The sequence below is a fragment of the Xenopus laevis genome, chromosome 8S (genome assembly GCF_017654675.1).
Source record: "Xenopus laevis strain J_2021 chromosome 8S, Xenopus_laevis_v10.1, whole genome shotgun sequence".
Taxonomy (NCBI): Eukaryota; Metazoa; Chordata; class Amphibia; order Anura; family Pipidae; genus Xenopus; species Xenopus laevis.
Genome location: NC_054386.1, coordinates 34,714,942 through 34,732,420, shown reverse-complemented (window position 1 = coordinate 34,732,420; position 17,479 = coordinate 34,714,942). Strand labels below are relative to the sequence as shown.

Sequence of the window (17,479 nt, the reverse complement as noted above, 5' to 3'; positions counted from 1 at the left end):
TCAATTACCCATAAACAAACGCTGTTAGTTTCTTTTGGGTTGGTGTGCAAGGGCTTATGTGAAGACATGCGATATTTTTTACAATTTAAGGACAAACTATTGGCTAATTTAGGAGAAAACTGAGTAAAATTTGCTTTTTGTTTACACTGGACCTAACAATAAAATGATCTATGGGCTAATTTATGGAGAAGACAATTGATTTGACCATAAGAGGGTCACTGTGTTTATCTGAAATTTAGGGACAAAAGTCTTGTTGAGGAGAAGATTAGGTGAAATTAACAAAAAATAATCATTACCTTGTTATTATTTTAACTCCATGTATGCAGGTTCCCTGATGGTTCTACAGCAGAAAGTTCCAGTGCCCTAAAATATCATTGAGGGTGGCATGGTTTCCTGTGTCTCACAGAGGAGTTAGACCACATCAGCTGCACTCACTGTTACCCATAAAAAAACACTGCTATGGTTATTTTGAGCTTTGGTTGAATGTTTCATGTTAAGGCTAGGGAAATGTATTTAACAATTTAGGGACAAACTATGGGCTAATAGTTCATGAATACCATTGAGAACCCTTTTCCTCGATCTTCACAAACCACCAATAATGCTATAAAATCTGCCAGTTACACCAGGCTTTATGGCTTACTTGCCATGTCTTAGTGGCACCTGACATCTGGATCAAATTCAAAACCCCTGGACACTTAAGTTCTTCGGACTTCTTCTTTCTTGTTTTTTTTGGTTTGATAAAGATAACAGATACTCCATATTCATCACCTCCTCTGCAGTGTACTTTCCTGAACTCATAGGGCCAAAAACAAAAAAAATGGGGGGACGGGACCTATAGAGCATTTAGCAACAGCTAAGATTAGGAAGCCTGACTTTGCAGCGGTCATGGCTTCCATGGCCTACCTACTTTCTCTTATTACCAGATACTATAAGGGAACAGACTATTGAATATACTTTCATAAAGTGATGTGCACTTTTATTGGCCCTTTCAATAAGCCTCCTAAAGGCAGGGATAGTTGGTATGGCTATGGATTTTAAATGTAAAGCATGAGACAACAAAAGCAAAATTATGATAATGAATTACAATTATGCCAATAACACATTTTCCTTGAGGACCTTGTGCATCACCCAAGAGTAGTCAGCCCTACCTCCCAACCTTATTTGTTGCACGGCCCATGAGGGTTTCAGATAGGAATTACAAGGTTAGACCATAGGTATAGTCAAGTCAAATGTAATTTAGGGGCAGTTACCTCTTGTTTCTCAGGGCAGAATTTCAGTTATCGCAGTCTGCAGGAACAGTGATCTTTTGTTAATCAGAGATTTATTCTCGAAAGAATAAGCTGTAGGAATGGTCTTTTAACAAATGGGCAAAGGTGACATTTGCCCAGGGCCTACTATAAAACCTTACACCTTCTGTAACTTACTAACCTCCCAGATATGGCAGAGCCCTCATTTTAACTGGCTGAATTTAAATATTTTTTGTTTTGGTTTTTATTTCATGAAAGGTTTTAGTGGAACAAATGTTTCCAATTAAGAGCTGGTATCTTTATTTTGATGAGGGCCTATCGGTAGAATATACTGTATGCCTTGGCTATAGGGCTTTGAAGCACCAGATATGAGGAAGGTATCAACATCCTAACCCTGCTTAGATATGTTCCTCTCATACAGTATGTCCAGGTTACTGAACACCAGATATTCAGTTGGAGACCCTATACTATAGATGCGTGCAAAAATGCATTTTCTTTGTCAGATGTTAAAAGTCATATGTGTAATATCATCAGCCATGGGCTGGCACTTAGCACCACACAATCAGCAAGACTAAGCATTGTGTTTGTGTCTCTTGCTTTAGGTTTGTAGAATACACCAAACCAAAATTCCACCCTGTCCTTCATCCTTGCTTTGGTTTCAGGACTTCACAGTGCTTCCTGCGATCATAGAAATGAAACATTAAAACCGGAACAGTCTATACTCTGCCCTCTGAAGAAAAGGGCAACCTTGCCCTTAATGTAGCATGGAGTTTTTTTTACCTAAAGCAAGTGAATGGAAGAACAGTGTGTTACTTAAAATATTTGCTGGATGTGGCAGAAAGCTTTGATTTATTCCCCCGAGGTTCCCTTTGTCCTAGTACTTTTCTGGTATTTTGTCAGTTTTACCCAGTAAAAGGTATAAAGTTGTCACTTCAAAGGTTTAACCTCACATTGTAAAGTCTGTCTAAGAAGCTGTCCAGGCTCTCTTTCTGACATCACAGGCGATGAACTGTTAATAACAATAAATACAGCCACTTTCCCAACTAACTCATATTCAACAACTCAAGAATGGAATGTGTCTAATGCCAAGTTAAATGGTGATGTTTTGGGATCCCTATTAAATTAATATATAGGTGAATCCAAAGACTAGTTTAGTAACATTACAGCACTGTTATAGCCAAGGCAAGGCTCACAACTGCTACTATTTAAAGCTAAAGAAAATACAAAACTGTCATACTTTTTATAACATGGGTTAATTTTATAAAGGGGTTAAAGAGTAATAAGGGATGTTATCATGCCTTTTAACCCTCTAAAATTGAATTGTGACCACTATACATTTTACTTTTACAGTCCATGTATTAATGTGTAAAATGCAATGTGGCACAATGGGTTGGATATTGAGAGAAAGCATCACCCAGAGTATTGATATAATACCCAGTTGTCTCTCAGACTAGCTAACTACAAGCTCCCCTTTCACCAATGATAGCCTTCCTACTGGGTTCTGCTTCTTTAACAATAGCCAATTACGGACATGGCTTGTCAGCACAGGTGTGTGGTTTGTCATCACTGAATGTGTGGCCAATGTAGGACTGGTGATCAGAGAACCACCGTGGTGTCCATCACCGGTGCACCCATGGGCCCCCTTCTGCCGCAACCTTCCTACAGGCCCCCCCCATCGCAACTAACACTAAGATCAGGGGCAGTCCGGCCCATAGATGGGTGTGGGTTTGGGTTGGTGGAGCCCACTGGGTTTTTATCCAGTGTTCTGCTGGCACAGTTCCACCCTGTGTGTGGCTAGCTGATCAAGGCTGTAATCATAACTCTTCATAGCAGGCACAACTCCCTGGGTGCTTAGGCTTTTCTTTATGATACCATAAACTTAATCCACCATATGCATTCCCCTTTATTAAACTCAATTGCTTGCATTTCTTGAGGGGTTGACTTCAGGGGATCTAATTATATAAACAAGTTTGACCTACATTGACCTATATAAGCCTAATTAAGCTTTTCTTCTTGTTCTTGTATTTTTTTCATGTTTTTAACCTCAGAAATCCAGTAATATTAAGATGGGCAAATGCAACCTTTTCTTTTTACATTCAAGCAGTCATATGTATGAATTTCAATGTTGAAGAAAAATAAGGGAAAAAAGAAGCTCCTTTTACGTTGGTATCAATCAAAAGACATTAATATAACTGTTGACATTATAACCTTGTCAATAAATAAATTCAAAAAAACAAATACATAGATTCCTGTCTGTTGCCCAAATCACCCCACAGACCATATTTCACTTTCCCTTCATCTCCAACCCTTCCCACCCAAACCATCACCCTTTTTGCCTGTAAAAGGAAAAAATTCCCCCCTCGAAATTCTTGTACCAACCCCCTGTCCTCTTTTAATCAGCATCACAAATACATCTTGGTCTAGAAAAAGAAATGTTTTTTTGTTTTTTTTTAAAAAAATGGTCTTTTATGCTTGTTTTTTTGTTTGTATTCATCAGTGGAAAGTGATCAAACTGCCCCAGTCTTTGCCACCTAGCCCATGTAGTGTTCTTCAAATGCTGAGGTTATGTTGGGTTTGGTTGGGTGTGTAGCGCTTTCATCTTACATAACACAGTAAGGCTCCCTGGGTAGCAATGCTTTCGTCCTCCAGCAGGGGATGTGGAGCTGTAGACAGCTCTTCAGGTCTTTGTTGAGAAGGAAACACATAATGGGGTTGACCCCAGCCTGAGTGAATGTCATCCACACTGCAGTGGATAAGTAACGATGAGGGATGCTGCAGGTTTTGACAAATACCCTCCAATAACAGGCCACAATATAGGGTGACCAAAGCACCAAGAAGCTGAGGGTAATCCCATAAAACATCCGCCCCAACCTCTTCTCACTTTTAAACTCATCCATTCCCAACAGACGCCTGTTGGCAGTATGGGTGTTCTGACGTATTCCCAGCAAAGTCGGGGGCATCGGCCCTCTACCAAATCCAGCAATCCAGTTAGCTGCTGCCTGCCCAGTAGCTCCTGGCCCATGGAATGTCCAATTTTGGCTGATTGCTGGCACCATCTGTACTGGCTTCATTTTTCGATGGCGGTACTCAAAGAGGAGCAGTTTGGCGTAGACTATATGAGTTGCAACTATGAGCACAGCTAGCATTAGCATAAATCCAAGTGTATCATTGGCTTTGAAATAGCGGTGCTCGAAAATACACTGGTCTTCTTCACGGATGAACTTGTAGGTTCCTACATCAAAGACCGGTGGAAATGCCATGGCAACTGACAGTGTCCAGACCATGCAGATAACTGCAATGCACGTCCAGAGTGTCATTCTCTTAGAGTAGAAGCGATGGTGTGCAATAGCCATGTAGCGTGTGACACTTATACAGAAGAGCATGAAGGAGGCATGAAAGCAGAAGAGGACAGCCATGAAGGCCACAACTTTACAACTTAGCAGGCTGTATGCCCAAGCTGAGCCATTGCGAATAGAAAGTAGGACAAATGGGAAGCAGGCAGAGGAGCGTATAGCATCAGCAAGGCAGAGATCTAACAAAAAGTAGTATGGGGCCTTGTGCAAGGATCTATCTTTGAGCACCAGCAGAGAAACAAGAAGATTGCCTGCTAAACTGGCACAAATAATAAATCCCAAAAGTACCAGCTTGAGATGCGTCGAGATCACAGTTGACTGTGAAAGGGAACCGGACAGCTCTTCTGACTCGCTGCCATTAGCCATGTTGGAGGCCGGCTCCAACTAGCCCTTGGTCAGCGGGCCCTTTTCATTCTGTGATGCTTCATTTCTGTGGATACTGGCAATCTGGGTGGCCATGATGGATGGATGGTTCAGAGGCCATGATGAAGATGAGGGAGACAAAAAAACAAATGAATACAAGTTATATACAACTGAAATCCAAATTGACTGCCTACCTTAACAATATATACGATTGCAGTCTATTATTTCTTTGCCTTAGTGGTTAGTAGTTGCTGAGCTGATTAGAGTTATTGCTTAACATTAAAATAAGAACAAAAAAAATAGGTGAAAATTTACTTTGGCTTGGAAACGCTCTTATTGCGATTCAAGGCATATAGGTTGGATGTGACCCTAAAGTAGCTTTTTATGGCACCTAGCCAGCACAAGGCTTCCACTAATGAGCCTCAGGGTATTTACTTGCCCCACACTACACACATACCAATGCCTTAAAGTAGGGGTATTCAGATTTATTCAGTTCAAACTCCCCTTGAGTACCCAACATTTGACCCCTCAGTTTTAAAGAGGTGTCTTCAACGTTAAAGATAAATGGAAATACTGCTTTGTCAGCCATTTACTCACATATGTATAGTTGTTGGTATATAGGACAGCAAATACGTGTAATTGACTATCAAGATGGGCTTACAGGTGTAGCTAGGACAGAAATAAGCATTCTACCCAAATATATGCCCATCTTGCCTTCGGTGTGGAACCTTCAGCCACAGAAATCTACCAGGGGGCCATTCCCACAGTTTTGGAACCACTGCCTTAAAGTCATAGTTATATAGTATATGAGGTTGAAGGAACAAGTCTAAGTTCAATCTTTTTCTGCAAGTTACTAAAAAGGCAGCTAAAGCTTTACCAGCCCAATGGGTACAGTAGCTATATGGAGTGGCATCATTTATTCTTTACAGTTTTAAGTTTCTGGGTCTGGTCTGACCTTCCGCATGAACAGAATGTTTCAGGTAACTAAAAAAGTTCAGCTGTCATATGTGAGTAAATTCCAGTTACAACTGAAGTTCATTCATTCTAAACGTTTTTTTTTGTTGCCCTCAGTAAATGCCTAAACCAATGTTATGGAATTACTCCCCATTTTGTCTTCCATGGAAAAAGTTATGTTTATTTGGGATCCCTAAGACCCCAAGGCTCACTTGCAAACCCTGTAGCTACATTCCTCTAAATGCCAAAATACCAGATCTAGGCCTTAATTGGCCAATTTTCCTTGGCAAACTGGCTAGTCATCTGCTTATTTGCTGTCAGGTTGCAAAGGTGGGATCTGCCTGTGTGGTTTCAGCTTCAGCTATAATTGCAAGCCATGATTGACAATATAATAAACATTCAGAGTGCATATGGAAAAAAGTTATCCAATTATACAGTAACATTTTATTTCTGCTGGTAGTTTAGTATAAAAGGCATGCTCTGGGTGACACATAGACCACTATTTCTATTTTTGGATACACCCTTTTATATTTTACTGGTAATTGTGTACTTGGTGCTGCATAATGAATACATTCACTGATAAACACATGGCCTCGATCATTGGTAACTATCTGCACAATAATAAAAATGCTTCCTGATGGTACCTGTATTTGCTGTCATATAATTGCTAGAAATAGCAGCTCATGCATGTAAACTACTAATAGGTAACATTCTTTTAATTTGGGTCAGAACGAATAAGTGCCCCTTAGGCAAATTTTATATAGAGATAACTGTCAGTCCTTTCAGGTCATGCGAAAAAGCAAAAGAGATTTAGGTTGGTCATTTGTCTCTCCAGTTGCCAACTATTTTCTACTGTAAGAGAAATGGATCATGGGGAACCATTTTAAATAGCACAGGTATATACACGTGTGTATATGTGTCTGAATATCACAGCTGAACCGTTTCAGGAGTTACACTCCCTTTTTTCAGTTGGTCTTTTATAGTTCTTAAATTATTTGCTTTCCTCTTTTGCGTCTCTCTAGTTAAAATGCTCTTTGTTGGCGAGGTTTGGTCACTGACTCTGACTATTATCAATAGTATCAAAATGCAATGCAATAGTATAATAATATATAATAGTATCAAAATACTATTGCTCTATGAGGCTACAATTTCACTGTTATTTAACAGCAAAAGTGACAGCAGTGTCTTTATGACACCTAAGGGCATATTTGACACATTCGTAAATCAGAAAAGAGCCTAACTATTTATTTTACAATTGTAACACTGCAGGAAGACTCGTTACTTGGATTGAGATTTTGACATTGCTAATAATCCTAGATTATAATTTCACATTCTGCCTTTGTTTTTTCAATCTCACCACCTTTATATTATTTATCTTTCTGTTCATGTTCTCACCTATTGGTTAATTTTACTCTAGCATTCCATATTATCCAGGCATGACCAAAGTCAGGCCCAGGGGCCAATTGTGACCCGTTTTCAAATTTACACTGGCCCTCAGCCTCCATCATGAAATTAATAATAATGCAGCCCGCCAGCATAGTGCGATCAGGAATTGCGTAGCCGTAGCCGTAATATTTTGACACATTACTGAAATGATCTGCCAATTGGTCTATACTGCTGCTTGTGTGCTGAAGGTGTTCGCAATAGACACGTACTGACACTTGTTGCAAAAAGTTTGGACACCCCTGATATAGTCAGTGGTGTAACTATAGAGGAAGCAACCCCACAGTCACTGGGGGGCATGGACCAAGGGTCTACTTCCTCTATAGATGTAAGAAATCCCCCCTTCCCAGCTTCAATCTTACTGGTGCACCCAGGGAGTAGAAGTGTGGGTAGGTGCATGCTGGGTCCCTCCAAAGATTTTTTTTTGTGGGGGGGGCCCATTCACCATTGTAACGCCACTACATATAGTTCCAATCAGTAAATTGAAATAGTGGTAAATAAAATTCTATTTATCAGTGGTATGGTAATATACTTCGGGGTTTTTTTTGGGTTTTTTTTTTGGTTACTTGAAATCACTGCTAGATATAGGCGGGGTTCTTTCCTGTTCTTGTTCACTTGTAATAGTTCCAATCAGTGCCACTGCCTTCCTCTTGCCTACAGTTCCAAAATAAGTATAGGTATGTCTTTTGATGCAGGGAAACCCGGGGTTCCCAATGCAGCTGGCTCAATAGACACAGCAGACTTGCACAGAAAGAACCATTGTTGAAATGCAAGCACAATGTCTATTGATGCAGGAAACCCTGAAGCTACCACCACCACACAAATATAATTTAGACTTTTAGCTCCAGAAGTGAATATTTTCAGCCCAACTGCATCCTATTCTCAAGTGCAACAGTGTCAGTTTTGGCACATCAGTTGCAAATGAGTTAACGGCAACTCCCCCTGGAGACCGCAATGGCACAGAGTTACGGGGAAAAAACCCCACTACATAGGGGGTAAGCAAACATGCCGATTGTGTTCAAAATTACACACTGCACTTGCACTCATAAATGGTCATTATACAAGTGAATCTACCATGGGTTTTTGTCTTCTCAAACAGCAAAAGTGACAGCAGTGTCTTTATGACACCTAAGGGCGTACTTGACACAATCCAAAATCAGAAAAGAGCCTAACTGTATAGCATACAATTGTGACACAGTGATGACACTCTTGACTTGTTCTTAACACAGATTGGATTGAGATCTTGACATTGCTAACAATCCTAGATTATAATTGCACATTCTGCCTTTGTCTTTTCAACCTCACCACCCACACTGCACACTCCTCCATTTGGCTTCTAGAACATGAAGTTCATTAAGGGCGTCCCACTTCCTGCAGCAGAACAATGATTGGACTGCTTTGCTGCCAGCAGTTACCCTCATTTTAGCCCATTTGTGGCCAGCAGTGACTGTAGTCGCTTTCTTGCATTAGAACAGCAGTTATTGTGATTGGTTAATCCAACAGTAATTTGTACACCCCCAAAAATATGTGAACTTGTGATGTAATATGCAAGGGCTTGAGCCCTGGGTGTGATAGTTGTTGTTTATTATGAAAAAGGAATGTTCTTGAGGGAGCACATTCGTCTGAACTTTTCCTTTATAGTTCTGTTGAACAGAAAACTACTGCTGGCCTCCTGTTGTAAGGCTGTTTAGCACAAGCCGACGTAGCCCAGAAACAGACCATTTTGGTTGCTTTCCACCATACTGCCAAACTATGCTAATCTGTGGCCATGTTGGTGCATAGAGCACAAGTTGTGATTGACCTACAGTTTGAGTTCTGCAGGGAAAATACTGAACTGCATAATTTATTAAAGAAATTGCAATTTGGACCTTGCACCACTTCAGTAATGGAGGCTGTGAAGGTCATAAACTATAATAGCAGCTGTGCATGTGTTTATAAATTGGCCTCTAGGGGTGCTGTGCTAGGCATTCTTTGTGCAGTAGCTGCATGGACAAACTCAATGGCATTGCATTTGTAAGTGCCTGGATCTTTATAGTCTGTAAAATGGGTGTCAGGGAACCTCTGGAGAGGTTTATTTGGCGGAAGACGAGGATTATAATTAGATGTAAATGAGGCAGCAATAGAGTAGTCAAAATATTGGGGGTTGTGGGTAGAGCTTAATTGTTTCATGGCTTACATCTTATTAGGTTGGCTCTATGCCTTCTGTGTAGTTTGTATTTAAAGGGACACTGTTATCATTTATCTGGACCTGGTTAAAGTTGGGTGCCAGTAAAGGGTTGATCCCACATGCATGCAGGGAAAATTAAAGATACAACTTTTGTCAGGTAGGGCTGCTCTAAATGGGGAAATGGACACCAGCGGTACGCAGTAATGTACATTAGTAGACATTAAGCCAGTTATTCTGACAATTAGATAATGACAGCTGGAAGGCACAGGGGCATTCTTAGTATTCAAGAAGTTGGCACAGGTTCTTTGTGGACAGAACATTGGGGGTACAAGCTGCGTCTTGAATAGGGCTATTCTCAAGACACATGTCACTAATGTTAATTATATTGCCTGTGGCCAAGGAGCCATACTTAATAAGTGAGGCCCTACCCACAGGTTGTACACAGGTTGTATAAATTATTAGCTCACTGATCAGCTGGGTGCTGGACTCTTCCAACAAGTAATATGGGGCCCCAATAAACAAAATGCATCTCTCAAAAGTTTTTCTTGCTCCCTGCAAGCATGGTCACCCTGGCTATTTCCTAATTATGCCAAAGCTCTACCCACAATGCCACACCCACTCCTCATAAAGCCCCACCCCTTTCACAACCTTAGAATTATGCGTTTTCATCTTGGAGATCCTCTGTGCAATAGACTGTGCCTGTAGCAGCTACTCATCAGTTTGCTGGCGTGTGGTACTTTGGGCTGAAACTAGGGATAAGCAGAAGTGGCATGTGCTTAGGGCACAACTGTGGGGGGCTTCAGACATGACCTCTTCAGCCTGCCTACCACTAGTTTGATTCAGGCCCTTTTTGGGAGCTGACTGAAGAAGCAGGAGAGTAATGCAGTAGTGGGTTATTTGATGAGTTGGTGTCAGGAAGTGATGTGCAGGGGGCGATCCAGCACTGTACATTTAAGGCCATTTCTCACCACTCAGGAAACCCACTGGGCCCTATATACACCTTTGTTCTTCTGTATCTCTTATTCCGCCCCTGGGGGTAAATTATTTGCATAGATTTCCAAACTGGGGGGCCAGCTACCCAAATGGGGTACAGTGGTCCACATCAGTAGATGGGGGTCCGAGCTTAAAGGTCAGTGGTGTTTGGAACTATAATCATGTGACTGAAGCTATCTATATACTGTTTATGAGGTAAGGAGATCACTGACCAAATGCTGGCCCATGTACCCACAGCCAAAAACCCGCTGTTCTAGTCAAGGAAACCTGAACAGAAAGTCCAAGGAGCTCTGATTCTTTTCTAAAGCAACACATGCCAAGACATTTATCTTAGAAGTGAATTGGGAACACAATTTAGGTCAGTGTCTGCTATAAATAGTACATTGTATTTCATAATGTTGCTTGCTTTGCACAGAATTGGAATATTTTGGGGGCACCTAAAAATGTTGCCTTTTGCAACAAGAACTGCCCCATTTCATTGCCCTTTCCCCCAGTTGCTCCGTATAAATAATTACATTGGATGGCTAAATCAAGCACCTATTTTGGTATGGTTTAGGGCTCGACATCATCTAAAGAATGTAAAGAGTGTTTATGTCCTTACTAAATCTTGCGCTGATTTACAATGATGCGCCTGGTGACAACTTTATATTCTGCCTTGCATGTCTATACAGCGATCGGTGGAACAGATTATAGGGGAGAGATAAATTGTGATGCACTGTGTCACTTTTGCTGTAAAATATTCTGACTGTTTTATCGTTGGCTTCATTTGGATGTAGTAAGAATCCTTGGCTCCTGCCAAATAAACCTCTCCGGAGTTCTTCCAACACCCACACTGCAAACAATACAACTTCTAGGCATTTACAACTGTGTATTTTGAAATAAAGCAACCTCTTTTCTAACAGTGGCCTCGCAGACCCAGATGTGTCAGTTCCAGTACTTTTTGGCTTGCTGGTGTACGTTAGGAAAAGTTATCTTGTGTTTTCTTATTGTAAGATCTCAAAGGATGTATCTGAAAATCACAGCAGTGCCTCAAAGCATCAGCACTTTTCTTCGACAGGGGTTAGTGACCCCACTGAAGCTCTTAATTGGCATCTAATGGAACCTACTGTATTATGCAGGTGAGTGCTATGACACATGCTTTGGGATGGAGTGCCCCAGCTTGCTCACTATAAGCACTTGTTTGGATGTAAATCAAGGGACGTGTTGACAGGTGAGCAGGAGCACTCTCGCATTATGCATGTTAGTGTGCAACACCCGGGAACTCCGGGTGCTGGCATCATATTGCTCGCTGGGGAATTTCTTGCCACAATACCGTTTTCCCCCAGAGTGTCCTCTATTGTGGGGGAAAAAATTGGCATTTTGAGTGCCCTTTAAGTGGCTTCAAATGAAACCGGTGCAACTTGGATTTCCACCTTTTTGAAAGAGTAGGGGTCGGCAATGTAAAAATCTCAGTATGGTGATGTAAAAAAGGGATGAATCAGGCATATATTTTGTGGGTAGGGTGCAGTGATAGAGGGGCAAGTGGGAACAGAAGTTGGGGCAGACCCTGGAGCGGAACTACAGATAATTATAAATTTACCTGCAAATACATAACTGTTAAATTTGTACTATCAACCCCAACCTTGGCTGGTATTTTAAAATACCAACAAGGTGGCACCCATGGCTGTAAATAATTTCAACTGCTTATAACTAACTCTGTCTAACCTGAATTTAATTCCTATCACAAGGAAGCCTGCAATGTGCAGAGAGCCCTAAGGCAACATTATTGAGCTTGGAAATTGTTTTCTTAATTACTGAAAAAATTCATTATTCATCACGGCTCCCCCAGCTGAGAGTAACAGCACTCTGTGGTACTGTATAGCCTAATCAGTCAACACTTTGGAAGTCAACTGAAGGAATAATTGGTGGGGTGTCAGACTGACAGCCCTCCATCACTTCTGAATGTACGCTCCAAACTTAGCCAGTAACTGGGAATCTTATGATATTGGAAGTTTGGAAGGCCATCATTTGGCATGGCAGTTGAAGAACACCGAGCTTGCCATTTTGCACTGGATGGACTTAGCTGCATGAATGGGCTCCTCAGAGCAGTAACAGCAGACTGATCTCTGGTTACGTTGGACTGAAAATAAGAAAATCCCTTAGACCACTTGCTTGGTTACTAATCAATGACCCATGTATGGTCACTTTTCACTTCCTGGCAAACAGCCTTCAGGCCCCGGATCTTCAGTCTTCTTTTAAGGTGCCCCTACATAGGCAAACATCCAGAATTGCTTAATCTCCATTATTCAAGTTGGCCTCCAATTGGTGCAGCACAAAAGTTATCATCCCAACTGATATTTTTCATGGCTTGTCCTGATATTGGGTTGAGGACAAAATCTTGTTGGCCCATGAATACTTTAGGCCATGCATGTGGTCTACAGCCACCATATTTGCAGAGGACCCTCTTCTCATTAGGGTTGCTACTAGAAGAAACTAACTCTCAGTGTGTTAAAAGGTGGCAAACGTCAATCAGTGATCATTGAGGACTCAGCAACAGATTATGCCTATTTGTCCTCCTCCTTGGGATCCATTTGGGCAAAGATCTGCTGGTTTGGGAAACTGATCCATGAAGCAAGATCAATCTCCAGACTGACTTCAGGTGCTCAAAACATGTTAGACTGTCTGAGTAGTACCCAATGTAATATTTCAGGATAGCTTTAGTCTGCAAACATGTATTTAAAAAAGTCCATGAACACAGCTAAATTTTGAGATGGGTTCAAAGCTTCAGGACCATCTTCTGGCCTCCATAAAAAATTCCCATAACAAATATTGTTATAAGTAAAATGTTTGGCTGTCTGAGTAGTACTGAATGTCATACTATTATTGGAGATAAAATACAAATAAATGTTTTTATGATAATATCTGACTGGCTTCCTAGAGATTTTGTTCTATACCCCATAACCTAGTCTATAGTGATGGCTGGCTGTCCAAAGAAAAAAAATATAGGATGCACCTTGATAGAATGAACAGAGAGAATTGCACACAGTTTAGTTGGCACACTGATACATTATTTAAGGGAAGCCCTGGACATCATGTCTGGTCAAGGGAAGGTATAAAGTAAAGTGTGTCGTAAAAGGGAACTTTGCTGTGACGTATGTGGTCAGAACAGATGGATCATTGTTGGAAAAGTAGAAGCGATCTGCAGAATGGGGGACTAGGGTCGATTGGACGCAGCTTGACGATAGAACAACTAAACTAGATGCTACAAATTTACCAAGAAGTACATTGTTACAATATATTTGTTATACCTGCCTTGGCTGGTATTTTATTAGCTAGGCCAGGTGGCAACCCTAACTGGGGACAGATTTAATGTTGTTGCACCCTGGGGCAGATTCTTGCCACCTTAAGCCTGGGTCTTTGTCCATGCCCAAAAATATGGGCCTGACCTTACTTGATTAAACCAGGAGGTGCTCCTTCACCCATGCCCCCTCTTCAACCCAGTTCAGTAAGGGAGTGTTATCCCCCCTTATCTCCACCACCTGATTTTCAGGAAGTGTCTATAATTGGGATTGGGGCTAGGGAAAAAAAATAAAATATTTATATTTCTATAGAGGCATGGGATACCCCTTGAAGCTGCCCCCCCTTCCATGGCATGTGTCCTTGGGTGCCTATATAGAATACATCACCACTCTTAAAAAAAACACCAAGTAACTTCTAAGTAAAGGCAAAAATGTAGCCAACAATCACACAATACCCGACACCCCTCCCCATAGACTTGAATTATTAATAGGGGGACCTTAGATTTTCTGTTTATACTCTGCAACCCCCATACTAGGCCCGGAGGAGAGAGACTGGCAAATGTGTAATTGGCAGATAATACAGAATATCATCCTGTGCTGCTGGAGGGTGAAAGGACGTCAGAGAGAAAAGGGATATTCCCGTGCTGCCTCCAATCCCCCACCTCCCCTGGTTATCCCTCCTCCCTTATCTTTCTATCTTCCCTGTTCTGTGCCGTTACTCATTATTTCTGACAGTAACTAGGCCGCTGCATTATATTCCTGCCACTGGATTGGTTCCCCCTGCAGTATGCCCAGCACTGCCCATCCCTGATTTAGCTACAGTGCATACCGTGGAACATAAATGCCAAATGCCCACTGGCCCTGATCTGACCCACTTCATGCCAGGGTGTCTGATTTGTCTTAATAGAACCATTCAATGAAGTTTAGAAATGTAGGGGGCTCATAGCAATTTCCGTGAGTCAACAACATAAATGCCAGTCCCTTCCCTATTAATGGAATGCTGCGTTCCTGCTGTAACATACACAGCCTAAGGCTGCAGCATATCATTAATAGCAATCACAGCTAATTGAAGCACTGGCTGCCTGATATATGGTCGTGGGGGGGGTCAACATTGGGGGAGGGGGCTGCCATATTTCTTTACCCTCTATTAACCCTAAGGAGCTAATAGGGCTGCCATGAATCACATGCCCTTCTGATATGGAAAGGGTGAAGGCAAATGCAGTGCAGAGACCCCCAGACATGATATACAGAAAAAGAATAGAATGATGTATCCACCCTCCCCCCACTCATTTTAATGGGATGTGTTTCTTCTATGGAAGGAATGAAAGATGGGAAAATAGAATAAAGGGGAGATACAGATGCACATTAAGATAGGAGAGTAGATGCAACAAGGGAATGAGATGTAGGGATGCTGTATAGAGGCACTGAGTGCCATTCAGTAGTGATGATGGGATTAGAGGGGTCTATGGAGGTAGAGAGGCTTTATGGTATAGGAGATATAATAGGTGTTTGGATGGATAGATTGAGATGGTGAGACATAGGAACGGGAACAGCTGGTTCCTTCCGAACTCCTCCAAATATGAAGCCTACAAGGCAAGAGCTGATGCCTGCCTTACCTGCTCAGCTGCCAGGTCTCAGGGGCAATCCTGCAGGAGGCTGCAGTGGTGGGCAGTTGTATGGATGGTGAACCCGTCTGAATTTTCCTTCCAGGCCGCTCCAGCGAAAGGGGACCAGCCATCTTCTACATGGTGGGGAGGGGGGTAGCCGATGGTGAAGGATAGAAAAGAAGGAGGGCTGAGGGTGGGAAGAGGTATCCGCCTCTAGTTGTCATGGATACAAGAGCCTGATGACTTACCGGCTCTGGATATTCTCAGGGATACAGCTTCATGCGTCCCCTGCACTGCTCTGACATCATTCAAGCCACAGAGACCCTCTCATGCTGTTGGGATACAGGATGCTCCATTAATCTGCTCAAAGTGATGCTGATGGCTTATTCCCTGGATGTGGTCCTTCTGCATGCTCCGTTACCTTAGGATGTGCTGAGAATGCTGTACATCATCTTCCCTGCCAGGGACCTGCAGAGAATCATGCATCATCCTCCTACCACAGACCTGCAGAGCATCGTGCATTGCTCTCCAACTCCCACGCTTCCAGAGCCCTGCAGAGCAATACTGTGCAACCCTTTCCCTGCCTGAATCCTGCAGAGCATCATGATGTAACCTCTTCCCTGCCAGGTCCCCATGCTGAATATCAACCAGGAAAATGCAATGTATCCATCTGTAAGCTGTGCTCACGGGGTATTATTTCTTGCTATTTAACCCTCTTCCTGATTGCAATCCCTACAAAAGCCTGTAGATCATTAAACATTGATCTTTAACTAGCAGAGTATCTGTGTAACCCCTTTTGCTAGTAAAGCTCAGAGTTAACTCTTTCTTAGTCAGCCTTTTCCTCCTTAGGCAGAGCAAGGGCCTACGGGCACACTTGGTATTTCACATAGCTATATTAGAGTTGTGGCCTACTCTGCCAGGAGGATTTACTAAGCTTCCCCTTTATTTTTTTGTTTTTCCCCTAAAAAATCCCCATTGGCACATTAAGGCTGGTTCTTATAATTGCAATTTCCCTAAATGTAATACATTGTGACCTCTTCTCAGCCAGATTCCTGCACCACAGAATTCCAGTTACCACTAATTATTGCTATTGCATCCAAGCATTACTTGAAAGGGCATTTAAACCCAAAAATACATTTTGCCAAATGAAAGGAAGCAGAATCTGGGGTTATGGGGGCTCTGGGGTACAGAGGACCCCTAGGGGGACATCACTGGTGACGTGTGCATATGGCAAACCTCATTTTCTTTGCAGTGGGGACCCAGCTTTTTTTTTCTTGGTGGGCGCAATGTTAATTTTCCAATATACATTCAGTGGTTTTGAAAGTTCCTCCTCCTCCAAGTTCAGAGCTTGGTTCAAAAGCACTAAGATGGATATGATGCTGTCCAAGTGCTTATCCTCACCACAGCTTTTGGCTTGCTAGGTGGATGTCACAGATCTGGAATGGTATTTTAAATAGGCCCTGGCTTTTTAAACAGCACCCCACCAGCCCAATTAATAGTGACTGTCTATGATTTCTTACAGCGGAACCTCTGGCATTCGCCAGAATGAACAGATTACCACTCCAGGCTTGGTGGATGAAACCATATTGGCACTTACAACAGCACAACCAGGCTATTACCTGGAGACGCTCCCAGCTGAGATGCCATGGCTTAAGCACCTATATCTTGGTATTTGCCTGCAACTTCAGTCCCACAAATGGTACATATTACCAGCTTAAAAAACAATTGGGGCACTCTTAGAATATATAAAATCAAAGGCTGATAGCTATATTTACAAGGTAAGACTGGTGACAGGCTGGAGAATGTAAAAGACATAATTAAACCAGGGAAGCCTTTTCACAAGGCATGGAGAGTGATAGGCAGGTGGTGAGAAAAAAAATACAGGGTGTTAAGAAGAAGACATCTGCAGAACCACACTGCTTCTAGACAAAGCGGAGAATACAGGGTGGGTGGTGTGATAATAAACAGCAAAGTTGCAATTACACTTGAGTTCATATGCTGGTAAGGGACATAAATTTAAAAAGCAAATGAAATAATTTAGTATCACATTATAACAGGTTGGTTTAATGGGCCG

At 42.1% G+C, this 17,479-nt stretch overlaps 1 protein-coding gene across 1 annotated transcript; it reads right to left on the bottom strand.

Moving 5' to 3' along the window:
- Positions 1-3,383: 3,383 nt before the first annotated feature.
- On the bottom strand, positions 3,384-16,796 carry gpr173.S (G protein-coupled receptor 173 S homeolog). The gene is made up of 2 exons (XM_018232727.2): positions 15,415-16,796; positions 3,384-5,047 (listed from the first exon to the last, which is right to left on the bottom strand). The coding sequence occupies exon 2, from the start codon at positions 4,964-4,966 to the stop codon at positions 3,848-3,850; it is 1,119 nt and encodes a 372-aa protein (XP_018088216.1). The 5' UTR covers positions 4,967-5,047; positions 15,415-16,796; the 3' UTR covers positions 3,384-3,847.
- Between the last annotated feature and the right edge of the window lie 683 nt (positions 16,797-17,479).